This window comes from Wasmannia auropunctata, unplaced genomic scaffold, assembly GCF_000956235.1.
Source record: "Wasmannia auropunctata unplaced genomic scaffold, wasmannia.A_1.0 LD334186.1, whole genome shotgun sequence".
Taxonomy (NCBI): domain Eukaryota; kingdom Metazoa; phylum Arthropoda; class Insecta; order Hymenoptera; family Formicidae; genus Wasmannia; species Wasmannia auropunctata.
The window spans coordinates 525868-553802 of NW_012028704.1; the positions used below are offsets into that span (position 1 = coordinate 525868).

The 27935-nt window shown below is 33.6% G+C and overlaps 5 protein-coding genes and 1 long non-coding RNA gene across 13 annotated transcripts; 3 read left to right on the forward strand and 3 right to left on the reverse strand.

The window, feature by feature from the left end:
• Positions 1–56: 56 nt before the first annotated feature.
• LOC105459487 (protein lava lamp) lies at positions 57–7433 on the reverse strand. The gene is given in 19 exon segments (XM_011705581.1): positions 57–473; positions 552–701; positions 763–945; positions 1029–1238; positions 1325–1426; positions 1523–1671; positions 1763–1994; positions 2053–2112; positions 2269–2499; positions 2847–3028; positions 3173–3504; positions 4379–4552; positions 4632–4762; positions 4942–5046; positions 5118–5287; positions 5515–5822; positions 5897–6042; positions 6340–6717; positions 7129–7433. Coding segments are annotated over 19 exon segments (3438 nt in total). The 5' UTR covers positions 7135–7433; the 3' UTR covers positions 57–284.
• Positions 7434–8674: 1241 nt separating this feature from the next.
• LOC105459488 (E3 ubiquitin-protein ligase RFWD3-like) lies at positions 8675–11365 on the forward strand. 2 transcript variants are annotated; one of them, XM_011705583.1, is made up of 3 exons: positions 8675–8940; positions 9050–9220; positions 9318–11365. In XM_011705583.1, exons 2-3 carry the CDS (start codon positions 9085–9087, stop codon positions 10799–10801), a joined length of 1620 nt encoding a protein of 539 aa, XP_011703885.1. In that variant the 5' UTR covers positions 8675–8940; positions 9050–9084; the 3' UTR covers positions 10802–11365. The 2 variants fall into 2 exon arrangements, with proteins under 2 accessions (XP_011703885.1, XP_011703884.1); XM_011705582.1 differs by having other exon boundaries at positions 8676–8953.
• A 45-nt stretch (positions 11366–11410) lies between these two features.
• Positions 11411–12352, forward strand: LOC105459493. The gene is made up of 2 exons (XR_975687.1): positions 11411–11861; positions 12022–12352. It is a non-coding gene; the product is annotated as an uncharacterized LOC105459493 (long non-coding RNA).
• Positions 11964–17022, reverse strand: LOC105459492 (ubiquitin-conjugating enzyme E2-22 kDa). The gene is made up of 5 exons (XM_011705593.1): positions 16637–17022; positions 14971–15123; positions 14552–14634; positions 13923–14086; positions 11964–13835 (listed from the first exon to the last, which is right to left on the reverse strand). The coding sequence occupies exons 1-5, from the start codon at positions 16697–16699 to the stop codon at positions 13696–13698; spliced, it is 603 nt and encodes a 200-aa protein (XP_011703895.1). The 5' UTR covers positions 16700–17022; the 3' UTR covers positions 11964–13695.
• Positions 15712–25535, forward strand: LOC105459491 (ribose-phosphate pyrophosphokinase 1). Of its 4 annotated transcripts, none has more exons than XM_011705589.1 (7): positions 15712–16085; positions 17989–18196; positions 18934–19117; positions 22496–22519; positions 23774–23997; positions 24075–24408; positions 24532–25535. In XM_011705589.1, the coding sequence occupies exons 1-7, from the start codon at positions 16007–16009 to the stop codon at positions 24622–24624; spliced, it is 1146 nt and encodes a 381-aa protein (XP_011703891.1). In that variant the 5' UTR covers positions 15712–16006; the 3' UTR covers positions 24625–25535. The 4 variants fall into 4 exon arrangements, with proteins under 4 accessions (XP_011703891.1, XP_011703890.1, XP_011703892.1 ...); XM_011705588.1 differs by lacking the exon at positions 22496–22519 and adding an exon at positions 20484–20546 and having other exon boundaries at positions 15713–16085; XM_011705591.1 differs by lacking the exons at positions 15712–16085; positions 22496–22519 and adding exons at positions 17266–17385; positions 20484–20546.
• Positions 25226–27703, reverse strand: LOC105459489 (metallophosphoesterase domain-containing protein 1). Of its 4 annotated transcripts, XM_011705586.1 has the most exons (6): positions 27521–27703; positions 27135–27291; positions 26778–27054; positions 26414–26427; positions 26201–26311; positions 25226–26130 (listed from the first exon to the last, which is right to left on the reverse strand). In XM_011705586.1, the coding sequence occupies exons 1-6, from the start codon at positions 27641–27643 to the stop codon at positions 26003–26005; spliced, it is 810 nt and encodes a 269-aa protein (XP_011703888.1). In that variant the 5' UTR covers positions 27644–27703; the 3' UTR covers positions 25226–26002. The 4 variants fall into 4 exon arrangements, with proteins under 4 accessions (XP_011703888.1, XP_011703887.1, XP_011703886.1 ...); XM_011705585.1 differs by having other exon boundaries at positions 26201–26427; positions 27147–27291; XM_011705584.1 differs by having other exon boundaries at positions 26201–26427.
• Between the last annotated feature and the right edge of the window lie 232 nt (positions 27704–27935).

Below are 27935 nucleotides of genomic sequence, written 5' to 3' on the forward strand. Positions count from 1 at the left end.
GTGTTAAGAATAATAGAATAGGTAATCGCCATACAGTAAATATGCATAACTCTTAATTTTTTTTAAATATATATTTTAAAGGTGTCGTTCACAATTTACATACTTGTAAAAAGAATGACAGTGTAATAATTAATCATTCGACTTCGTCAATTGTATCAAAATGTCATTTAAAGTATAAATGCATAACAAGAGAGGCTTGTGTGCTACGTTGAGTAGTATATTTTAATTTCGTTATATTGAACCAAAATATATAGCTTTATTATTGAAGGATCGTGTGCACACATTTAATAATTGCAATCGCAGGTATCTTCCACTGGCAAAGCATTTGTTGGTGCTTCTCCTTGGCCGAGAAAGATATTACTGTACGAAGTCTTGAGATAGTTAACGTGGCCTTGTAACGACTTTATACGGCCTTGCGCGTGTTTAAATGCCTCGTTCAAGTTATTTATTTGACTCTGCATCTTTTGCCTGATCTATATACATTAACGAGAAACGTGTTATAAATACACTCCTGTCCATAAACATTTCCACGTCGTATTTACAATTGTTACCTCATCTCTATCCCGTTGGGCGGCACGTGCTGTTGCTCTACATTGTGCCAATTGCCTTTCCATTTCGGCGATTTGGCCCTGCATCGATCTTCGCATGGTTTCGCATCGCTCCTTTGTTCTCGCTACTTGTCGAGCGGAATCTTCCCTTATCTTAAACAGAAGGAGATTTTAATATTCGCAAATATTTTTTTTTATCGCCAAATCGATATACCTGCTCCAACATTGATGACAACTGCGTGTTTTCGTGCATTTTTTCGTCAATGCGTTTTTGCAACTGTGCCTCGTGTTCCTCAAATCGCGCCAATGTGTTTTTTATTCGTTCGTTTTCGTGTCGTAACTCGCTGCATTTTTTTTCCATCTCTTCGGACTTACCCGATCCGAGTCCCCTTGCATCCTATATTAAGCAATTATTTTTAATTAAAATAAGGAAATTTCTGTGAAGTTGTATGGATTACAAGCTATATAACAAATTACAACCTGAAGCGTCTGATATTCAGTGCGCAATACGTCCAATTGATTTTGCAAAGTTTGAATTTTATCCTTGCATCCTAATAATTCTCGCGACAGATCCTCGCAGCTACGTTCGGCGACTAAGCGCATCTGTTGCGCTTCCTGCATCTTCATTTGCATTTGTTTCAAGATATCGGGCAACGGTGCAAGCTCGGCTAATTTTTCTTGAAATTGATTCTGAATCGCATTAACATGTATAAAATGAAAATATAGCTTTACATAATCTGAATAGTAAATCGCAATAGAATGAATATTTGATATACTTTAACACGTCCGATTTCTAAAGTAACATTTTCATTCATTCGCGCATTGTCCATTTCCATAAGGTCCAGTTGTCTGCGTTGTTCTTCAACTTGTTGCTGGGCCTAAAATCATATTGATTTTATTTTTATAATCGTTTACGCTTGAGAAAAAATGTCGAATATAATTTATTCAGAAAATCGCAACACAATGACACCAACTTGCAAATATTTATTGCGATAATCCTCCAATTGGGCAGCTTGATCTTGAATCAAGGAACGAAGCTCCTCTAATTCATCTTGTGCTTCTCGAAAGCGTTGCTTCGCCACCATCAGAGCTTGTTCCTGTTCGATAAGATGTTCCTTATGACCTGTCTCGAAATTAATATGCTTTTTGTTACATACATCGAATCTATTTAATAGGGGATTTATGTACCATTTTTCTATGGCGAAAAGTATTACCTTCGAATTTTCCCTTTTCCGTTTCCAAAAATTTCAATCGCTCTTGAACATCTATCAGTTTTATCTCCATTCGTTCCTTCTCTTCCCTTGCATCGCGAATGTCTTGCTTGAATTTCTCCGCTTCTGTTCTCATACATGATACCTCGCACAATTTGCTTTTATAATCATCCTGAAGACGGGCGTATTGTTCACGAAGATCGCGTAATTGCTATTGAACGCAAGTAATGGTAGCCTTCGATCATAAATTGTGATTATTCAAAACATACAATTAAATTCGTTTATAATCTTACTATGGCTGCAGCGTTTGTGGAAGAAACAGTGCCCATCGGAGGTACAGCCTGCGTAGTCACCTATACATTCAATAAAAAATATATTATTCTTTGCTTAATAAATATAATAATTATATATTAAATATCAAAAAGAGATATGCATATGATAGGAACTGCAGATATTGCTTGAAAAGTGAATATTGCTTGAAAAATTTGAAATATAAACTGTATAGATGCCTGGGCGAGAGGTACCACGGAGGGTACTTTTGACGGAATAGTTAACGGAAGTCCTGGCGCGGGTGTCACGCATGTCGAAGTTGGAGGTGGACAACAAGCGCACGGTGCACAAGGTCCTGTACATTTAAGCAGTTTTCGTTGTTGCTCTAGTTGCTGCCGCTCCCGTTGCACATTTGCTAATTCCATCTGCATGTTACGCACCTCAGTCTCCATACTGCCTAATTGTTGTTCCTGAACAAGTGAATGAACCGATATTGCATTCTATAGATTTAATCAATCAGCTTTTAATTCATTTTTTACAAAATACAAGATAATTTATTATTTTGCCATATAATTAATGTATAAACAAAACTAAATGAAAAATTGATCGTTTCGAAACAAAATATATATAAAATACAGTGTTATCTTTTTTCACCGGTTGTATCACGATTTATCAGACACTGTAAGTAAGAAAATATATGTAAAAATATTGCTTTTTTTCAAAAAGATTTTTTAAGCATTTTTTATAACGTTCTTGACTTATACTACTTATTATAGAAAAAAAATCTTGTTAATTTCCAGTACTTTTTAAAACATACTAATTGTTTAGTGCTAGTGCCATAGGTCGCAAGTTTTTCTTCCAATTCTGCAGGACATGTTCCCCGAGGAAGCAATGACTTGACAACGGTCGGACCTCGGGAACACATCTCCACGTTGCTATCTCCGATATAATCGTTGCGATCCTCTGTTGGCGATCCACCTCCTGAAAGCCTTGGTGAATCTGCAAGATTGAACATTCTTTTTTTATTAGGAAAAAATTGTTTATCATCTTCGCAAATCTTTCTTTTTACAACAAATATCTCGCTCCTACCGCATTATTTCTTAACGGTCAAATTACGTGTTTTGTCAGTTATATTCGTCTTACTGCATGCGGTTTTCGTAGTTGGCGATAAAGGGTCAGTGAGCGGTGATTGAAAACAGCATTTGCATTGACAATAAACGTCGTCCCGATGTTGCGCGCTGACATGCGGACGCGATGATAACGGCGGCGACGTTGACGGAGGAGACAGAGTAACACCTGGACAGGTGTAACAGCAAGTAGGCCTAATCACTAACTGATTTAGAGTGGCTAATTGGCGGCTCAACTCCATATTCTCTTTGACAATTATACGCATTTCTGCTTGCAGGCCGCATACCTTCCTCTGTAAACTTTCGAGGGCTGTATCTTTTTCTAGCAAGGCTTCTTCTAACTTGTACCTATTTGCAGGGTAACACAGATTTCTATCCAATCTTCATTTTTCGCTTTATTTTAATATCAGAATACACGAGATAAAAGAAATACGAGATAAAAAGAAATCATTCAAGAAATGATCATTAATGTGCACATTTAATTCATTGCTATGAGATTAGTATATTATAAAACCGGGTTACGTATAAGTGACATATGATTGACATGCTTCAATAATGAAAAACATCGTGAAATCGTCACCGAGGGAACCGTACAATTTTCAAGCATTTTATTCGATCTTCTACTATTTGTTATATATATATATATATATATATATATATATATATATATTAATAAAATAACTATCGAATATTAAATGCTTTTTTCGCATTATATCGAGTGTCCTGAAAAAGTCGATTGATGCAATTGTTTTTATTTAATTCAAAGATTTATTATATTTATAAAAATTTGAATTTAAAAAAATTAAGCTTATTCCCGAAATATATAGATATCCGAAGCAAATCTAAATTTAAATCGTAATACTATTTTATACTATTTTCTAATCACTCATATACTTATAATATATTATCAAATATTTCTTGTAAATTTTTTATATGTAGATATAATTTTTATAAAATATAAAGCACATTTACTTTAGTTGTTTAGAATTTATACACGGAAAGAACGATTTTGCTGGAAGGTAAAAATTGGATCTGAAAATAATTTTGTTGCACGGAAATCAAAATAATTTTGTTGGAAACTTAAAAATGACAAGCATTGCTATAAAATATTTTGATATTTTAGCAAATCAATTTGACTTTCCAACAAAATTATTTTTAGATCCAATTTTGATTTTCCAGCAAAATTGTTCTTTCCGTGTATATATAAAAAAAACAAGCATACTTTCCACCTTCCAGTTGCGCGTTTTCTTTAACCAATTTTTCCTGCATCGTCAAAGATTCCATTAGTTTGCCGGTTAACTTTTCAAAACACTTTTCTCTCCCCTTCCGTTCGGTATCTGCTACCACGAGTTTTGGAAGCACGTCCGTGTAGCCGCAAACAATTACTCTCGGAAGTCTAATAAAAATATGTGATCTTATGAGAGAAAATATCTTGATTAACTAACAACATTTTAAATGAATACAATGTAACATACTTATCTTCAGGATATTGTATCTGCGGTATCTCGAAGTGATCTTCTTCCAGAATTTTTTTGAATGGTTCTATCTCTTTTTTTTTTATTTCAACTTTTTCTTCACCACGTCGCCGTTCTACCTCTTCTCGCGCCTGCAATATATTTGTCGCGTTATATTTTTAACAATTAGTGCTACATTATTTTATTAAATTCATTTTATTGATACGCATTATTATAAAATTCCACATCAAGCTAAGCAAAGATTACATGTAAAGTAATTTAGGAAGAATTATACTTAAATAAAAAAATCTTTTAAATCTTTTTGTAATACTTTTTCAATTTTTGGCCTCAATTGGTCCAGTTCAGCTACTTTCGACGTAATAATGTTTTGTTTTTCTTGAATCGCTAGAGTTTCTTCTTCTGTTAACTCAGGTTTCTTATTAAGAAAATTTATTATAAATTATCATAATTATCATAAAGCCACATCGAATAATAACAAAACATTACCTGTGATAACTCGGAAAGTTCACGTTTTAATTGTTGAATTTCATCCGTTAATAGAATGCATCTCTCATTCATTACTTTTAATTCTATGATTATGTCATCGGTTAGAAGAGATGCACTTATTGTCGGCTTTACAAACTTTTCAAATTTCATCGTTTCATCTATTTCTTCTTCTACCATTTTAAAATATACTCGTAATAATGTGAGAGTGAGAGAGGGAGAGAGAGAGAGAGAGAAAGAGAGAAAGAGAAATAGACACGATTAGATATTATTAATTTATATTTCAAATAAAATATATTTTCCATAACATTAAATGAAATAGGTAAGACAAAGATTTTTTTTAATATATCATTTTCAATCTTTAATTTTTTTTTTATTTTTACTTTATTTGTACTATTACCTTCGATATCAACTTTATCTCCTTCAACTTTGATTTGGTCATCAATTTTATCATTTTCTTTATCTTTGTCATCAATTTTATACCCTTCAGTTTTGTCTTCATCAATTTTATGTTCTTCAATCTCATCTTTATCATCAGTTTTATCTTCTTTAACTTCGTCTTTGTCTTTGTCTTCACGCTCATCTTCATGATCTTCCCTAAGATCATTTATCGTTGCAATAGATCTTTCGTCTACAATATTATTTTCAACTATTGGTTTCTCTTCTTCTCGTATCTCGTTGTCTGATATTTTGTTTTCGGTCATATTTCTACATATATATATACATATATTATTATTTTACAATGTTAATAAATAAAAATATGAAAATAAAGAAATTATTACACTGAGCTATTTTGTTGATAATAATTCAAATCGTTTAGCTGCAATTTTATCGATTTCGACACTTCTAACAAGAATTTTTTTTCTTTGCTTGCCTTTATTTGATCACTTTCATTTTGTTCAACTTTTACTCTGTCATGTTTTTCGTACTAAAAAAGATTATTAATTTTATCATGATGAATTATTAATAATTTTATTAGTATGAAGTGTTTACAAGTATACAAGTTACCTCAGTTTTATTATTATTCCTTATTTTTTTAAAACATATATGAGATAATTATGAGTTTGTTGACAATAAGATAGTTTGAACAGCGTAAAATCAATTTTCTTGTTATAAAAGTATAAAGACGTATGATCAATAATTATAGTAGAATAATTAGAGTGAAAGCAAATATAAATAATACTATAAATAATACTATATATGTATACAATAGTATGATAGTTACCGCCTTGGAAACAAACAGTTCGAGATTTGTCTGTGGCGAAAAGGATTGTAGAAATAGTGTTTCTACGAGGGGTTCTGATTTCGTAACATTAGATGTTCTGATTAATTTTTGCTTATAATAGTAGAATGCTAAAGGAAATACATCGCGTAAATTCAATGGCTTCTTCAAGTTGAAGAGAGATTCAAGCGAATCAAACGCTTCTTTCTTTAGACACGACGTATTATCATAATATCCATCGTTTTGCTGAAGTTTAGAATAGCTTTGTTTAAAACTTTGTTCTTTCGAATTGTGAGTGCTCCTTGTTCTGGTTGGAAAACATTCATGCGTATGGGAATATTTTTGCGGTGCGGAATAATTTTTTGCACGCGGCCGTCGCTTCTGCACAATGGGAACAACTTTTCTACATAAACATTCTTTTAATATTTTTTTTAATAATATTTACAATCTCTTTTGTGTTAATAAAATTTATATAATTTATTATTAAGATTATATAAATAAAATAAAATATTTTAATTAAAACAATATTACAAATATAAACATAATTATTATTATATATATTTATAATGTTATAATAAAGTATTTATTTTAATATAATTGTTTAACTAAAAAATTTTAATTTTTAAACAGGATAATCCATTTCAAATGTATTCAAAAATATATTAAAAGGGGTTGATGCAAATTTAATGATAAGTAGGTTATACTTATCACACATATGATTTCCTAAGATTAATTATAAAACGCGTGTTTGATATAAAAAAAGAATAATTTTTTTAAAAATATTAATTTTACCTTCATATTTTTACCTTCAAATCACGGCCCCGTTTTTTGCTTGATCTAGCAAAATATAATGATGTATGCGTGGATCGCGCGAGTCATCTGCGATTTTTTCGTTTCAGCTGCGTAATATCGTCAAATTGCGTATGGCAATTTGAATGTAATGGAGAAATATTTTTATGTAACTGACGAAAAAAGTTGTATATATAAAATATGGTACATTATATAATATACATGTGAAAAGAAATTAAATATCTCATATTTATGTCACTATTGAATATTATGCTCACTTCAAAATATTTCGAAGTTCTTTTTATCAAATGTGCAATACGCGCGTATGTCAATTATTTTTATTTATCTTCATACGTATGTATATGTTAAGTAATAAAACAGATTTCTATAGAAACAACTACAATATAACGCGCTTAAACGAAAATATAAACACGAATTTTAGTAAAAAAAAAATTTTATTTTAAAAATTACATAAAATAAAAAATTTTCAAAAAAAAGCTTTTATTTTAAAAACCATATGATATAAAAACTTTTTAAAAAAAATTTTTTACTTTAAAAATCACATGTTATAACACTACTACTAGTTAATTAAATGGAAAACTGTAAAATTTCCGCGCCTATTTGAACAAACACTTTCCGGAGCACGCAAACGTTGTTATTAATTAATAATAATGCACTGTTATATTTATTATGGCGTCAAACTAAACTTTATTTAAGTCGCCACTGCTCTTACTTAATAAAGTTATTTTTAACTAAGACATAGTTATATTTTTAAATATAACAATGAAATTTAACTCAAAATATGAATTCCCATACATTTGAACTGTATTAAATTATTTAACTCCATTGTTTTATCAAAAGAACTATTTATTAAGTGAGAACATTGGCGACTTAAATAAGTTTCAGTTTGACACTATATATAGATTTAACTGTGTAAAATTTAAATTAAATTTTATTTATTATTCTATTTATATATATATATCATAGAGTACTTAAAATTTTTACCTATTCTACTTTGCTAATCTTTATAGCCAATCACAGCGGTTTTCCATGCAATATAATTAATACTGTAATTGTGGCGACGCTGCCGCTCCGCAGTAGTGCACACGGTATGCACGCGCCATTAATACGGCGGGCGCCATTAATACGGCAGGCGCCATTAATACGGCGGGCACCTTTATGGCCATCGTATAGCGCCCTTTCTCGAAAGCACATTCAAACACGATTTCATTACGAAAACACTATATGATATATATATGTATAAGACATTTAATTTTTCAATTTGTATTGCATATGTATAAGTATATATATAAAATTGCGACCTTTTATCTTAAGAATGTACTGACACGGAACAAAGTTGAAGACTGTGTTATTCGCCGGAAATATTTGTAATATAAAAGACATGATTTTCGAATACGCAATTTTTCTCGAAAAGTGGATCATGTGGATGTAGCACGGACCGCACCACAATTGTATACCCGCGGCGCAGAAAAGTGAATGTTGCTATGTAGTTTACATCCACTTCTTCAGGGGGCGTTAGTGCGGGCACGACTGGCACGATGGCATTTTGAGGTTACAGGGGTTACAGACAAACCGCAAAAGACGCCAGACCGGCCTTTTTAATTCTATTGTTTTCATAACAAACTAATCGGCTTTTTGGAGTATTCAGTGAAATTTATCAACGATTAACATAAGACGAAGATGATTTAATAAATAATATCATAGGTCCTAATTTATAACAGATATCTAACTAAAAAGAAGAAAGAGAAAACTGCATTGTTTATTTATATGTATAGAATCGAATTTGAGAATCAAGTAAGAGTTTAAGGTTAGAGAAAGCAATAAGTATAATAAAGCAATATATATTAATATGTATACAACTCTGAAAGAAATAAAAAGTATACGCATATTTATCTTTTCGCAGACATTTGCCAATATTTTATCATTACACATGAAAATATGGTAGAGGAGCAAATGCAAGTCGAGCAAATGCAAGAGGAGCAAGATGCAGAAGATCATGAAAGTGAAAACGTTATTCCCAACGATGTGCAAAATAATGAAGAAAATAATATTCCAGCTGAAAGCCCACAACAAAGTATGTTTTATACTGTAGTATTAGTAATAGAATAGTCAAAACATTAGGTGTCTATATTATAAGTATGTCTAACTTAATAAAATTAATTCTCTTGCAGCAAACACGCCGAGTACAAACTTGGATGTCTCGGAAGTAGACTTTGATCAGACATGTCCAATATGTATGGAAGCATGGACCAGCTCAGGGGAACATCGCTTGTGTTGTTTACGCTGTGGACACCTGTTTGGGCACAGTTGCATCCTAAGGTGGTTACAAAATTCTTGCAACAGTACGAATCGCCGTTGTCCACAATGCAATTATAAAGCCGCCGTGAAACATATTAGGACGTTATATGCGAAAAAACTGACAGCAATTGACTCTACTGAATATGACAATTTGAAGAAGAATTTGAATAAGGTTTCAACTGAAAAGAATCGTTTGCAGATGGACTTGACGCAAGCCAACATTCGTCTAAAAATATACGAGAGCGAGATGACTGGCATGAGGAAACGTATCACCGAATTGGAAAATCAAAAATCAAGAATCAACATGGATACTTGCCAAAATGCTTCGAGTCTCTCTACTTCAAGGAAGTTTTATTTAGAACAATCTGTAGAAATCTGCAAAGATGGTGGCTGTCGTGTCTTAGATTATAATCCATGGTACAAATTTCTTGTTATTTCCCAAAAGTCAACAAACCCGCTATTCAACGGGTATGGCATAAGGAAGATAGATTGCGAAAGCTTCAGTTTACGGCAATTTATTTTCTTACACACTCAGGCTATAAGAGATGTGACTTTTCATTCCACGCAACAAACAATTCTTCTTAGTGTTGGCTTCGATAAATGCGCAAAGCTAATGGACATCCAAAATAATGTGGTAGTACACACATACCAAACGGAATATCCACTTTGGAGTTGTTGTTGGTCAGGTGACAATCCAAACGTTTTTCTAACTGGTGCGCAAAATGGGATTATCACTCAGTTTGATATTAGACAAACTTCCTCTGCTATTGGCGTCTTGGAGGGTAATGGTGATAAGTCACCAGTTGTATCAATGGCAACAGTGCCGCCGAATCCTGGCAGTGGTATCGGTAGAGGTGGATTTATAGCATGTCGTTTGAATACGTGTTATACATATGAAATTAAGGACACTATCTATCTGTCTAAACAGATGTTCATAGAAGGTCCTTTTGTCTCAGTGCGCTATGATGAGAAAAATCATCACTGTCTTGTATCATCTCGTCCTAATCCTAGGCAACCATACGCAAGACACGTAGTGTGTACTATTGAAAAGAATATGTCTAACGAAGAGATAGTTACATACAATGCCGTGCATACATTCCAAGCCGGTAATTCTCAACAACTTTTATCTCGACCATGTTATTTATCTACGGAGGATGACACATTAGTCGCAGCATATTTAGAATCCAAAAATAATATATCATTATGGAGTGTAGCAAACGGTCAAAAGTTGTATAATCTTCCACTATCGGATCCTGTCATGGATCTGTGTTCATTTAATATTGAAAATAACTTATTTTTAACAAGTCTTTCTGCAAAGACCCTTAGGTTATATAATTATGGACAATTAACACATTAAATGTAAAGTACAAATGTACAAAGTAATACACAATTTTCCTCGCCATTTATTGCGCATGATATTTGATGCAAAATGCCACGATATCTTTTGATACAATGTTACTGTGACGGATTGAGACTTGAAACATACTTCTTTTCTTTGTAATATAATGTCATATATATATACATACATAAATGTTGATTAATATAAAAAGAAATATATATATCTGAAATTCATTTACAATAATTTTTTCATTCTTCTATTTGTTTTTATCTTTTGTACTTATAATCCTACAGAATAATTATAGATTGGATGTAGTTATGAAATTACATTTAGAAAAACAATTTAGATACAATTATTCAGAATAATCTCAAAAAATTACTTAAGTTTGTCATAAATTCATGTCATCTTTATCACACATTATTCCTTTGTTTAAAATTTGATGAAATTTTTATAAGTATGGATTTTTATATATATAGTAAAATATTTGTATATATATTATGTGTATGTGTTTATATTAAAGCTATTTGTACATAAAGATTAAATCTGTTGCAAAAATTGTAATATAAAAAATTTTCTCAAAAAGTGTATGTATGGATTATATATAGTAATTATATTTATAACTTTCTCATTCAAACAAAAACAAATATAGATATAATAAATCATAACTTTTTTCTTTTTTTAATGAGAAATGCAATATTAATACAGCTTAAAAGATATAGGTTTTAGTATTATGTTATCACTTATCTATTTTTGTTATCCATTGTATACATGCTCTACCCATACACACGCCCTAACCATAATTACTGAATTTAGTAATTATTGCTATGACCTATTCATTTATTTCATATTTATGTATACAACATCAAGCCATATTTGTACATAGTACGTTTTGAAATTAAGTTTAGTAGTGTTTTTAACAGGAAAGACAGTTTCAGTAATTTATTGCAATATAGTTAATTTATGAAGAAGAAATTTATGTTCAGAGAAATTTATGTTCAACTAGTTCTGGAATGATTTATACAATTCAGTATTAGATAACAAATAAAATAAAAATTTGGCATTGCATACTTATTAAAAGGTATTAATATAAAAATTTATGTACTGAGTCTATATAAATTAAGAAATAATTTTTGAAAAAATTGGATGTATGATGAGGAATAAATCTGCATAAAGACTAGAATCCAATCAGAACAATGAAAAAAGGACAATTTATTTTTTCATGATATTAAACATTACAGCAATTAAAACATCAAAGAGGATGTTGGAACCTCAACCACATCCATAAACAAACCCATATGTAGGATAATACATCGTGTTGAGCTAAATATTTAAAAGAAAAATTTAAAGCAAGTTTTTACAATCGACTGATACTAGCTATCACTTTTTTTAAACATAGGTTATGGAAAAATTAATATTACACAAACTGGTAAAATCATGATTCAATGTTCATCCTTTCACTGTGTATCACGCCCATGATTTAACATTTGATTGTACAAAAAGCTATGTGCATTTCTGCATCATATACATTATTATACAAATAATGAACTAATAAATTTTCATCACACTATAGCTGTGCTGCCTCATAATTTTACAAGATTATTACCAAGATAAACTTAATTTGCTTTGATTCTTTTTCTCCAATTATATATTTTTAAAGTAGAATTTAACCAAGGCCGCTACATAAATGCCATTTACACCTGAGTCTGGAATGTACACGGCATGATACAAGAACAAGAAGACAAGATATATCTTGTAAAGGTACATATCTGCGATGTAACAGATAATTTTATCACCTCATTTAAGCCAACACTAAAAATGTACAAGTGTAAAATATTAACATCGAAGCGAACAGGTTTATGAATCTTTTTACAGGTCATATCTTACTTCAATAATATACAAGCGGATTTGCTCAAATTACAAGCTTTTTCTACCTCAAATGAAAGAATTTTTTACACATATAGTATACTGCTTCAATATTACTTTATTTATTATAAATCAATGATGACCAAATTATACTTGATGAATTCCGAGACTTAAAAAATTTTTGTTCAATTAAAAAGCAGCAGACTTAAATAAAAAGTTACAACCAAACACTTACAATTTTTTCATATGTTTCAAAACCTAAAGTCTAATATCATTTCCCTTTTTTTATTAAAAATAAATTTAATAATGAAAAACTGATAAGCTGCAGTAAAAATAACATGTTTCTTTTGTTCTTTAATACAAGATATATATTGTATTTACTATTAAGAATGTAAATAATATATGGATTATGTGATTCATCAAGAAAATTTGTACATCACTGATATAAAGTATAGATCATAAATTATAGAAACTGTAAACGGCTCTAATTGAAAGATAGTATCATGAATATACGTATTCGATCTACTGAAAATTCAATATTCCTAATGCGAATTTAAAATCTCGAACACAATAGAAAATATGAAACGCCGATAACATAATAAAAATTCGACAATGGTACAGAGCTAAAAGCTTGTATGCATTTATATGAAATTTGTAATATATTGAATTATTACATACAAAACAAGTAATCAAGAATATATTAATTTAAATTTTGTTGTGAGATTGTTATTTTTTAAGGAACAATGGCATTTAAATAGAATGTAATGCAGTACAATCCTCACAAAATGTTTAAAATTTAGCTAATTAATTCGTACTAGCCATTTTTTTAATAATTATTTCTCCTTCACGCTTATGTTACAAATTAAATAAATGACTATTGGTAAATATTGAATAGCTTTTCTGGTAATGTCTTTTTTTCAGATATTGTCATTATAGGTGCGGAATCGCAATTGTAAAATCACTAATGATATCAATATCCGAACATGATATTACAAGGAAATTTTTAGCACAAAATGAATGGATGTGACAAATTAACTATGTAGTTATCACTAACTGAAGAGGCAGTGCTCGGTGGCGCGTTCCAAATCCCAATTATATGAAGATAGAGCGACTCTCGCATTATGTTCCTCAATCCCCATATCTGTTAATCTTCTTATCTTGTCATCTAAATCAGGCATTTTAGCTGGTCCTAGAGGATCGATATAAATTATATATTTTAACAAAAAAAAAATATATACATATATGCACATAATAAGTGCGACAATATATCACGTACCACCAGCATATACAAATGTCCAATGTGTGGCAGTTTGACGAAACAATTCAGGATGTTCTTTATATTGTTTAGCGACTACTGCATCCTGAGGATCATCAGGCTCTGCTGCAGATAACAACGCTTGTAGTGATAACAACACTGTACGCAGAGTCATTGCAGCAGCCCTTAAATAACAACAAAGATAAGATTATTTTACAAATGCGTAAATTACAGTTTTAATGCAACAATAACATTAAATTAAAAATATATAGCTAACATATAATAACAACACATAATATCATTATAATAAATAAGAAAATATTTTCTCTTTCAATAAAAGAAATTGTAAAACAGATTGAACAAAAGTTTATAATGTATAGTCGTGGACAGATCGGTTGCGACATTTTTTTTATAGGTTTCAAAACGCACTAATATTTTGCAAATGCGAACCACGATTAAGTGTTATACTGTCTCTAGACTAAAGATACATCGTAGTTCGCATTTGCAAAATATATTAGATACCTATAAAATAAATATGTATATTAAATATATATTTATAGAAACCTATAAAAAAAAAGTGTCGCAACCAATCTGTCCACGACTGTACAAGTAATTAATTATAAAATTAAATTTATAATAAAAATACATGCCATTGATCTTTTAAGATATCCAAACATATGGCACCAGTGACGGAAGATATATTAGGATGCCATATTTTTGTTATAAAACGTACCTGTAAAATAAAAATTGTATATAATACAAAACTATTGACAATTTATTCATAAAAACATAAATATATCTATTATGATTAAAATAGAGTGTAAAAATTTATCAAAGACAATATACCGATGATATATGTATATGTTACTGATTTAATAAACGTTCAAAGTAATAGATTTAATTAATATTCATTAATTAAACCTGTCACTGTTAATATTCATGTATTATATATAATTGACCTTCTTCATCGTACCATACATTTCAATGAAAAATAATAAACGTTACGAAAAGCTATGGAAATACTTGCTATACAACTATTATATTCATGTCTTAAAAAATATTAACTTACTTTAGGAGGATTGAATGGATACGTTTCGGGAACTTTGATCTCAAGCACAAAATTGCCACCTTCGTATGGTGTATCTGGTGGACCAGCAATCTCTCCCTTTAATTCGGTAAGACTATCGTTGACCAACTCAACTTTAATCGCACATTTTGCTATCTATTAGAAACAAATAAATAAAATGTTAGACGAGTTACTATAAATATGTTATAAATATCGTGATCTCGCAAATGTATAACATGTAACAATTTAGATGTATAGGATGTCGAGACACTTTCACGAGCAACTATACTTGAATGAGTAAGCATAAATGGAAATAACTTGTAAGGTATAGAAAGCAATAAATTTGTAATTTATATATAAAGAATTTAGAAATTAAAATTAGCGAATAAATATGTTGGTACAACTAGGCTAATACATATTAATTTATTATAAATCAAGAATCTATTAAACATTTGGCAGGCGCAAAGATACATTTTACAGAGTAACAGCGACAAAGTTGTGAAAATTGCAACTCCAAAATATTTGAGGAACAAATGACGTATTGACTCATCAAGATTGAAAAAGGCAAACACGAAATATTTTTGAAGAAATATAAAAACAATTGAATATTAAGAAGGCTTCAAATCGTAGTAGCACAGCGATATTTGAACTGTTTTGATATACGCGACACTTGTTTTTCCGTCGCGCATCTCTCTGTCTCCCAGTTAAAAAAAAAAATAAACAAAAAAAACATTCCAGTTACATGAACATGGATAAGAGGATATAGAAGCGACGAAAACACATTACTAAATTATGCTCCCTTGTAAAATTCGCGTGTGGTACTACGTCAGACTCGCGATACAATTATCAAAATAAACATGTAATCATAACCTATGACATCCGAGGCATGATAAGAGAAATCTCGACCGTTCCACGGCGGATAATAATTCACAAAACTGTCATGGTATGGCCTTAGTCGCGACGCCACGGCGTAAATCAGCCGTCTGAAAGCACGTGGAGCGTTATCGGCGGACAGACGTGCCGAATGCGAGGGTAAGAAATGAGTAATCTGAAAAAGTGTAAAGCCACCCAAGGATCCCAGTGCGGCCGAGATCCCGGACCCGCACACGCGCATCGTGGTGAGTACCACGCCGCTCTATCTATCCTACATTCACGCGAGTTTAATTAGATCGTCGACGTTGACGTGGGGCAAGGAGATGCTAATTATTCGCCGCGACATTAAACACACGTCATCGTCACCGCAAACACACGTCTTCGCGTACCGAGGCGAGACGCGATGTCGCGATTTCGAAGCGCAGAGACGGTCTGTCCGCCGCGAGATACGATTCGATTTCATCTCGAAACAGAAATACGTCGGGTTTTCTTTTACCCAATTCACGTCGGATAGATCTCGAAATAGATGCGAAAGACACGAAATATCCGAGTATATATACGAGTGACAACAGTCGACCGGGCGATGCGCAACAGGCACCTCGCTGTCATCACCTTCCACCCGTCGTCTGTCGGCGGCGGCCGCGAGAGAATTGCGTAATCGCGATACGCGGCCTTTACCCGGTCGCCGTAGCTTATCGCGCGAGGACACGCGCGTGTCCCCGGTGGGGTTCCGCGACACTCGCGATTACCGAGCGCCGATCGACTCGACGCCGTTCACGCTCGCACGCTCACTCACCTCCTCGCTCTTTATAACCTCTTTGAATTCTCGTTTGATTCGCTGCGCCGCGATGTTCGCCATGGCTCCCGAATCACCTAAAACGGTTAGCACGTTGTCATTGTCGCTTCGGAGAAACGAGCTCGCTCGTGGTGCTCCTGCAACGCGCTCCACGCACGTCGGCGGCGTCGCGTTGCGTCGCGTCCGCGTCGCGTCGTCTCGCGTCGCGTCGCGTCGCGTTCGCGCGGTAAAGTATCCTCCACGCGTTAATCCCGTGCACCTGCACCCGAATCTCTCGCTCTCGCCCGGACGTCGTCGTCGTCTCGCGCGCGCACGGGGCCTCGTCCCCAACCCGGTGGTGGCCGTGTACCGTGTACCGTCGTACCGTGTCCAGAAACTCACGCCGCCGTACACAATCATGCACACACACACACACACACAGACACACGCGCGCGTACGCGCGCGCGCGCGACTTGTCTCTTGGACTCAGCGCCACCGCCGGCGCCACATCGATGGGACAAAAGTTGACTATCACCCGCTCTCGCGCCCGCTCCTTTTGAATTTTGTCTAGGTTCACGTCGCGCCTCGCCGCCGCTGCTCGCAGCTGCTCGCCGCACGCCGCACCGCGCAGCGATTTGCGTATTCAGCGTATCGCGTCCCGATCGCGGCGGGATGATAAGGGTAGCACGCGTGCACGTGCGACGATCGAGTTGTCAGGATTACGCCGATTACGGCCGCCGCGTTACGCTCGCAGGATCAACGCGATAAAAGTACGTTATCAGCGCGCGCGACGGGTGGAAGCGCACGAGTGTGGCCGGTTGAATTCGGTGCAGGTAGTGGACGTCTTTTTGCGCGCTGGTACACCTCTCTGGCTGGCACTGGCGCGCGTAGCCGCGTACGCCGAGCCAGTCGAGTCGAGTAAAAGCGAATAAAAATTCGATAGGTAAAAGTTGGTAAGAGAGAGAGAGTGAGAGAGAGAGAGAGAGAGAGAGAGAGAGAGAGAGATAGCGCTCGAGACGGCGAGAGACGCTACAGTATCGATCATCGACGATATGGGTTCCCTGTGGCGAGAGACGACGAAGCGCGCGGCGGCGGCCGATGGATGTCGACGCAGTCGGTGCAGATTTACGCAATCGGTATCTTGAGCCGGAGCGATCGTTATTTTCCGCGGGAGAGTGGGAGGGCGAAGGGGGGCTGCGCGGGGGGCCGCGCGCGATAAGGGTACCCCGCTCTCCGACCCGCGCGCTCCGTTTTACGCGCTAAGAGGAGCCAAGATACCCCCGCGCGCGTAGGCGGAGCGTGATCCAACGACGTCACGTCCGGTACGCGCGCGATCACCGATTGGCCGACCGCCCCGGTGGTTTCTGTTGTAGTGATGCCCGTGTCGCAGCCAGTACGTGCCAAGAGTTTGTTACGCGCAAACTTGGAAAACTCACGCGTCCGAGTCTTGCAGAGCAGAATGCCGAACATCAAGGTCTTCAGCGGGACCTCGCATCCGGATCTCGCCCAGCGGATCGTGGATCGCCTCGGCATCGACATCGGCAAGGTTGTCACCAAGAAATTCAGCAACCTCGAGACATGGTAATGGTCGCTACCGCGCCGCAACCACGCCGTAACCACGTTTTCATTGTCAAGTCACAGGCGGCCGTGCGTGGCCGCGACCACGTGTCACCGCGCGTGGCCCGCGTGATTCTCGCACGGCGAGCCTCGTCGCGCGAACGCCGTCGCGTTTCGCGCCTTCTCGTCCTTGCGTTCGTACATTTCGACACCCCAAGTGCATGGGCACTTCGTCACGCCGCGACATCCCTCCGCGATGCGCGGATCAACTCCGCGTCAACTCCGCGTTCTCTCGCGAGACCGCGTCGCGTCTCCGATCGTGTTCTCCGGTCTCTAAACGTTCCGTTCTTCCAACAATAAGTTCTCTAACTCGACGGACGCATGCCGCGTGCGTCAATCTGCGTCGCGATGTTTCTCCGAGTGAATGCGACGCGTGGAGTCGCGTGCACCGGCGATACTCACTCTTTCCGAGCTCGCGAAATGTTCCGCTGCGAGAACGCTGCCAAGTGATGATAATTGATAAATAAGAGAACTCTCGTCGTTTTCCTTTCCACACAAAGTATGTAGTACGCATCGAAATTAATCCGATTCAGAAATTAATTCGGATTTTACGCTTATCGGGTATTATATTTACAATGCTACTAACGTTTATTTTTAGTTTGTACTTTCTAATTATTCGAAAAATTCTCGACAGCCTTGCTCATGTTCTATTGCTCCTGTAAGATATTGTAGGAAATAAAGCAAAATTTAATAATGTTTAGTGTGGAGATTGGAGAATCTGTCCGTGGAGAAGATGTGTACATCGTGCAGAGTGGAAGCGGCGAGGTGAATGATAATCTCATGGAGCTTCTAATCATGATCAACGCTTGTAAAATCGCTTCTGCGTCCCGAGTAACAGCAGTGATTCCTTGTTTTCCTTACGCGAGGCAAGATAAGAAAGACAAGGTAGGTGAAACGGATAGGGTAATATTTGTTCCTATACATTTGTATTCTATAAGTAGTAATTTAACTAGTTTTATACAAGTCAATTTAATTTTATATTCCATATCATATATGTGTATATATATATATATATATATATATATATATATATATGTACATATATATATATACATTTCAACAAATTAATAATCTGTTTAGCATCATTTTGAAATATTATTTGCAATATTTTGATTAGATTATGCTCCTGTAAAATTGTTTTTATGTTAATTACATCTTTTCATCGAGATTGCATCAGCAACATACAAGTTGTTTGCAATTTCGTAATATAGTATACGAGATAATTCACTGATATAAGAAATAAATAGTAAATATATGATACATAATACATGCATTTAGAATAAAAAATTTGTATATAGAAAAAATATGATTTTATTGAAAATACTTCCAAGGATTGTATTTCTACTACAAACTCTTATAATATAATAAATTTTGCACCTTATTAAACACTAAATTATGTATATCTACACATATTTAGAGCACAATTACGTTTACTTTAAATATCTTATTTCATGACATATAACTATAAAATGCTTAAGGCATTCTGTTAATTGAGACTTATATCTAGACAACATTACATAATCATTGCAATGTATATATGTACCTCAACATAAAACTGTATGTATATCACAGCTGCAATGATTTTTCTTTTTCTTTAATTACTATTAATGTGCATTTGAGAATTAACATATAATTACAATCTATTTCTAAATAAATACGTACTTGTAAATATTAATCTTTCCTCTTATATAATGCTTCAGTATAATGCACCAGTGGCATGGCTTCCCAAAAACATAATGTAATATATGAACTGTAATAATTTTTCCAATAGAATTTAGGCGTGTCTCGCGGATACAGGTAGTTAATATACGCAAATTGGCATTTCTCATCTATTTTATTCAATCACTTAACATATTCTGATGAAATATTTTCAGTTGTTGCGATTTATTAATTTGATCAAAAAGCACGTTTTTTTAATCTTGTTTACATGATTAATTTTTTTTTTACATCTCTTTCAGTGTAAAAAATTGTAAATTTTTGTTAAATTACAAATCAAATATTTTTTGCTTAAGAATATTTTATTATCATTTCTTAATCATTGTATCAATATATCCAGCACAGACTCAACGCTTTATATTATAATGCAGATAAATAAATGCAAATTTATTTACTTGCGTGATGTATATATTTCTAATGTCTATTACTTAATATTATCTTGAAATTTTGATAGCTAAAACAACAAGCGTTAACGGAGGAAACGTTATCTTGAAGAAGATGCTTTATATTTATTTAATGTACTATATCTTCACAGGGCGGTGATGGTGGAGACTCTAAAAATCAGATTGTCATGAAGTCGAACGAGTGGAAATTCAGGGTAACTTGCGGCGATCCTTTTATCTGTATTATTTTTAATTCTTTCATAGCTTTGCAACAGACCAATGGAGTAATATCATTTCTGGAACGCAAAACTTGATCTCATCGTCATGCGAAATATGCTTGTATTTTGCCAGCTTTCTGTTATTGGGCTGTACCCAGATAATACACTTAGATTACAGGACTTTCACCATTCGCTGATTATTGCAACTTTTTTTGTTTAGAGGATATCTATACGAGATATTTATGTTTTTTACTGTTAAGCAGCAAAAAGAAAAAAATTAATTTGTAATGGTAGCTGATTATATATTAGCTGGTTATTTTTATTTATGACTATAAATATTAAATGATTGCGCGCGCGCGCGTGTGTGTGTATTATTACGTTTCTGTCGTTTCAAATCCTTCCGTATCACGATATTCGAAGAAAAATTAATATATGAAAGAAAAAGATCGATCTCTTTTTTTGTCGTATATCAATTTTTTTTCGAGTAGTTATCGTGATATCGGAAGTACTAATAAAACTGCTGGATCCTTATTTCTTTGTGAAAAATTTCATATATAAAAATACTAGAGAGATCTATAGCTTACGTAAGGCCCATATTACATTAACGATTGACTGGCCAGCAGCTCCTTCCCGATTGATTGGTCCAAAGACGCAAACGGAGACGCAATCGTCAATCGCTAAAGTGATATGAGCCTAACGTATACGATAGGATTTTCATATACGAAATTTTTTGAGAATCAAGGTTCCAGCGACGCGATAATATATATGTATGTACATATGTGTATGTGTGTGCGTGTGTGTGTCTAAAGAATAGATACTTTCTATATAAGTGATAAATGACTTAAAAATTTAACCGCAAATATATAAAATGTATGGTATACATTTTATGCTACCTTTTTTTAAATCATATTGTGTTAAGCAAATGGTGAAATTAGTTTGAGTTGAAGTATGTATATAGGGGAAATATTAATTATACAGGGATAATATAATTAAAATATGCGAGCATTGCATGAATTATAAATGGAACTTTTAACAACATTTTTTACTTGTATAGAAACTGTAATTTTAAGTGAATAATATAATTTATATTACAAGTGAATTATACCATTTAAATCTGAAAATCAAGCATGAGTTAAGCTTTTACAAGTTTCGTTAGTCAATTAGATTTACATCATATCAAAGTTTCATTTCGAACTCATTGCTTTTAGAATCAATATATGCATATCATCTTGAAAAACACGAAAATATAGATAATTATAATATCACGTTACGCAGAGAATTATAATTTTTTTGTAATATTTTATCACTTGACGTAATGAGATGTTTGTAATGAGACAAATAGCAAATATTTTAGAATTTTAAGCACTGTAAATGCATACGTTTTAAGCATGTTATTTATAATGATGTAGGGTTATCAGAAGTTGGATAACCCAAACGATTGTTGCAAAACTCGTGCTAGATTTCTCCAAGGGAGGTCTTCTGCATTTCTGTTGTCACTGGGAATAATAATTACATAGTTAACTAATTTCTGATGTACTTAATTTTATTTTTTTATTTTTTATTATGTATTAACTATATTGTAAATACAATTCCTTACATTTTTTTTATTATTTTGTTTATTTTGTACATGTATTTATTTTAAATAAAAAAAAGTTTACGGTACTAATATTTATTTACACTATTAAATTTTTTTATATGTTTATGTACACCAAAAATGAGCGTTTTTTATTATTAATTGGGTACTGCATGAAAATAATATAGATTAAGAATTCTACAATTCAATATCACCTCCTTAAACAGTCATTAGTTCTATCATTTGTTTTCATATCTTGAGATTATTGCAAAATAAAAAATTATCAGAAAAACTATTTTGACTGTATTACTTGCTAGGACAAAAGCTATAATTATATATTTGTTTAAGTTTCTGAATAGTTGGGTATTTTCAGGATATTCTGCCCGACCTGTCTACAGTGAGTATAATAGCAACGAGATTGTCGAGAGTGCAGCGTTTGTAATGATAACTCGAACCATTCGATTTGTAATATTATTTTTGAATTCAAACAAGAAATTTCTTTGTAGGACTAACCAAACTTATAATATCGTTGCTATACAACACAGTGGTATCCCCATGAATGAATGAATGAATGAGACATTTGGTCAAAGCATATTGATATCCGAATGAGAGGGCAAAATATTAATATAATAGCAGTACATTATTGGCAATTAGTATAGTGGGGTACGCACATGTATGTTTCATTGGGTACTAATTATTGAAGCTTAATTCAGTGTTATTGTCCAAGTGCACTAATCAAATATTGCCTATCCTATATTAATGCTTAAATAGCATAGGAATGTCAATGTGTTATCTTGGTGATAACTTGTCTTGTCGATACGATAATTGTGGATAGCACCTACCTTAAAACGGTTATTGAGCTTTTATAAACCTTGTACTCATTACGAGTTTACTACGGTTTACTAAAAATATTCCATCCATTTGCACAATGCATTTCCCCACGTTGAGGACACTGTACTAATACAGATATTTTAATTTGCAAACTACTTTTCAAATTCTTTTTTATGTAATTTTGCACATACATTATTAGAGATGCACTCGCGATATTCGTATATTCTTTAGAATATGTATACATTTGTGACATATACTTATCTGTATTACGTATCCGTTACATGTTTGCCCTCTTGTTCATTTTATATTAACCTTTGCTATATAAGAGCAAAGGACCGAGATGCATTGTGTTACGTTTTGCGTTCATAATTTTAGATATTTTGCTTTACTTACGATAGTTGTTGAGAGTCTAACTGGGGTGCATTTGCAACGTCGTTTCCCTGTCAAAATTAATGTATCTTATACGAATATATTTGTATCTACTAAAGATTAATGTTTTAGTACGTGGTAATTATATTTATATTTTGTCCCCTCTGAAAAAAACATCTTTTCGGCAATCTATCTCCAATATTTAGTAAACTGTATATTGTTTCTTCCAAAAAGCCGATACAGACAACCGAGATAAATTAACATGTTTTCAAAAATTTTTATTTAGCTTAAAAGGTAACTGATTTTTTTTCTTTCGATTTCTCGGATGTTTTCATGCTTTTAAGGGACTTTAATAGCAATTTCTTTAAATTGCAGGATATTTCCAGTTGCAAATGGACTTGAAGGACTCGTACGAATTCTCGAAACTGATCTATCGAAATGTATTTTACAGAGTCGTGCGCCAATCTCCGCAAAGCTAGTTGCAAATATGCTTTCCGTGGCGGGCGCCGATCACATTATCACAATGGACTTGCATGCTAGTCAAATACAAGGATTTTTCGACATCCCAGTAGACAACTTATTCGCCGAACCCGCTGTCCTCAAGTGGATTAAAGAGAATATCGTTGAATGGCGGAACAGTATCATTGTCTCTCCTGACGCTGGTGGTGCCAAAAGGTGAATTATCCGAATAATCGGCAAAAGAAAATAACTCTAATCAAAGAGATACATCGATCATCTTTTTTACTTTGCAGAGTCACATCCATCGCGGACCGGTTAAATGTCGAGTTTGCGCTTATACATAAAGAAAGGAAAAAAGCGAATGAAGTCGCGAGTATGGTATTGGTCGGAGATGTCAAAGACAGAGTTGCTATACTTGTAGACGATATGGCGGACACTTGCGGTACCATCTGTCACGCAGCAGAAAAGCTGTTGGAAGCTGGAGCCACAAAGGTTTATGCGATACTTACGCATGGTATCTTCAGTGGGCCGGCAATTACAAGGATTAACAATGCTTGCTTCGAAGCTGTGGTAGTGACCAATACTATTCCTCAAGATGGTCACATGAAAGATTGCCCAAAGATTCAGGTAACTATTTTTTACACTCGAGAACTTTGACCTTTTTAAAGTGCTTATCGCGACAACGGTGACGGTGGTTATATATAGATTTAATCGTAAAACACAGAGGACTTATTATCTTTTATTTTTCAGTGTATTGATGTCTCGATGATGTTTGCCGAAGCGGTGAGGCGGACACACAATGGTGAATCTGTATCATATCTGTTTTCAAATGTACCGTATTAGACGAAAATCTTCCGTAATCTACTAAACTGTGTAAGAAGAACGCACTCTTTTTACATTTGTTTACATATTGTTATTGTTAGTTAAAAAACTACTTCGTCTACCTGCTAGTTAGGTATATATTCTGTGTGTCTTAATTTCAAATTAAAATTTATACTTATTCTATTTTTTCATAAATTTCTTATAACAAATACAAGATCAATCGGTACAAAACACGAACTTTTAGAAGATTAGAGATTTAGGTATGTAAGATTTTTTTTTAACTAAATAATTCTCAGAATTTCTCCAAACACAGTAAAAGTGATGTATAATGCTTTAGTATTGTGTTGTAATCAAAGAGAGTTGCTATTTCAACTCAGTATAACTTATGACATATTGCATCGTTTTTATCGGTCTCAATTTAACAAAATGATAGAATCAATCTGTTATAATGACGATCATTAGTGATTTAATGGATTGAAATATTTGTAAACTACGATTCAAATATGTCCTCAATGCACGTAATGCTCGTATAGCATAATTTGCTAGTGAATCAATTTTAGATCTGCATTATCTAAATATAAAAAATTTTCATACATCAATGTAAAAGAAATCGTTTGAATAAATTTTTGTAGTTTAGTATTAAAATGTGTCCAGCGTATTGAGATTATAATGTACACGATAGGAAAATGGCACTGATCATGTTTTTAATGCAAGCAACTTAATATAATAATAATAATTAGATTAAAATCGAGATAATTTATTACACTCGATGAATATGCGAACTCTGATTTCATTCACTAAAACAGCTTCCGGTCAACATGCAAATTTAGCTTGATATGACTATGATGATGATTGCAAATTTTTTTGCTTAATAAGAAAGTGCCATTTGTTATTCGAGTGGGTATTACAATAAATGTATGTAAAAAGTAAAAGTGATTTTTTTTATTAATGATAAATCTGTAAAGTGTGAGGATATCCCAAAAATGCGATATTTTTAATAATAAATTCTTTCACTAATTCCATCCTTTAACAAAAACAGAATTTATGGAATATCAAATAATCTCTTATTGAACGTAAACGACCAAAGTTTTATAATTTATATTTATCACGAGAAATGGACAATATAACATATAATTTATTTTTATTTAGGAAAAAGATTACAAATTAGATTATATCTTATTCAATATTATTGAGATATTACAAATCGTGTAAAAAAGAAAGGCGAATTAATACTTATACTATATGCTTATACATATTTAAAAAATAAGGCAAGAGATTACTATCTAATTTTAAGTCGATCACGTAATCGTTTTTCTAAGCTCGTAAGAAGGATTTTAAAGTATTTTCTGACGTAGTATTATGCAGTGAAATATACATTGATGCTATTTCGTTTAAAGGTTTAAGATTTTTTAGTACCGGGAGGAAGGGTTATATCAAATACTATCGGTGGATTACTTGGCAGATAATTTAGATCACATGTTGATGCATTAATATATATTATCTTGCCGTCTGAAGATATGCCATATCCTATTACACATAAAATGGATAAGATATTTTGCCATACGTTAATACGAATATATAATAATATTCGCCATACCTTCGTGTATGTGACCAAATACATGATATTTGGGCTTCACGCGGTTCTGCACCGTCGACAATAATTCGACACATCCAGCTCGTACTCCAGTGCAGCACAGGTCTCCGTGACCTACAGGAGGAGTATGCGTTACGAGAATATCTGTGTCAGATGGAATCATTTCCCATTTTGAGAGGCATGCTTCTCCACGCGGTACGTTAAATGCCCACTTACAAAACTCTGGTTGCCTAAAGTTTCAATGAAATGTCCCTCAAAAATAAGATTCTCTTATACCTGAAATTATCGTCTACAAATATTTCGCATAGTATGTTCAAAAGAGAGTATATATCGATCTTTTACAATCGCACTGATTAACTTATCTCAGGTAATGAATCAATGTAGATTTTATATATATTACTTATTTAATTCTAAATATCCAAAGTATCTAAACATATATCAAAACGAAAGTATTCGCATAAATACAAGCTTAGTATTCTCAAATTTCTTTAATTTTTTTAGATCTTTAATTAATACACTTTATATGTTTCACTTTGATTCACCAAGTTATTTAGTAATTTACACATGACAATATACTTACCATGGAGTACCGTATATCTTGATTCCGTGTAATGTAATCTCAGAATCTTCAAGATATGTACAATTTGTCAAATAATCTTTAACATTAGTAGTTTTAATAGCTTCTGCGAGAGTATCCTTGGACATACCCAAGGTAGGGATATTGTCGAGTATGCTGGTTCCTGTATGTTTCTGATGATCTCCACTGGTATGCACAGAAAAGGGATGCGTGAATGTGGGATCGAAGCTAAGTTCATGGTTTCCAGCTATAACTATTTTGTGCTTGTGTGGCAAGTTACCTAGAATTAAACAAGATCACATCTCTCTTAATTTGCATATTCTCATTTGATGTTTAGCATTAATAACATGAAGTACACACGATATAATTTACCTATCCAATTATTGAATTCTACGACCTCTTGCAGGCTACCGCATTTTGTAAAATCTCCAGCGTGGATGAAGACGTCTCCCGCGGGCACGTCAAACTTTATGAACGGCGTGAGGGAATGCGTGTCGCTCATGCATACTACGCGCAACTGAAAACGGGAAAATCATTAATGCTTGTGCATGCCACGGATAATTAACGTGCTCACGCATTGACGACCGAATAAGAAATGAAAATTTTTAATTTTGTCCTTTTCTCGAAAATGTATAATTAACGGCGTTTAAACATCCATCCAAGTGTGAGGGTGACTTTTAAGGTTAATGCAAATACATCTCTCCATGTAGAAAGATCAAAACCGTTAAAAACCATTAAAAACATACTTTGTCGCTCGGTGCCTCGGTCGTCGGCAATTTAGTATTTATTTTAACAACTTTCTGATGCTGAGATAACTCGCGCCAGGCTGCCGTAGGATCAGCTGTCAATGGATGAATAGCTATCTTCATGCTGAACCGGTGAATGTGACAGCTCGTTGCCCGTCGCTACTCGCTATTATATACATATATGTATACAAGATATGTTCGTTTCACCTGCACTTTTTTGCACTTTTTCAGTTTTATATTTAATGGATCTCTATAGTTAATAAATTATGAAACAGAGGAATAAAAATATGCTTAACGACAGCTCCCAAATCGCTGTCAAAAACTAATTTTGCAATGTGTCTGCCACAAATTTTGTTGCTAGAATGCCAATAGGAATATATAATATGTATATACATATATATATTGTATATTAATA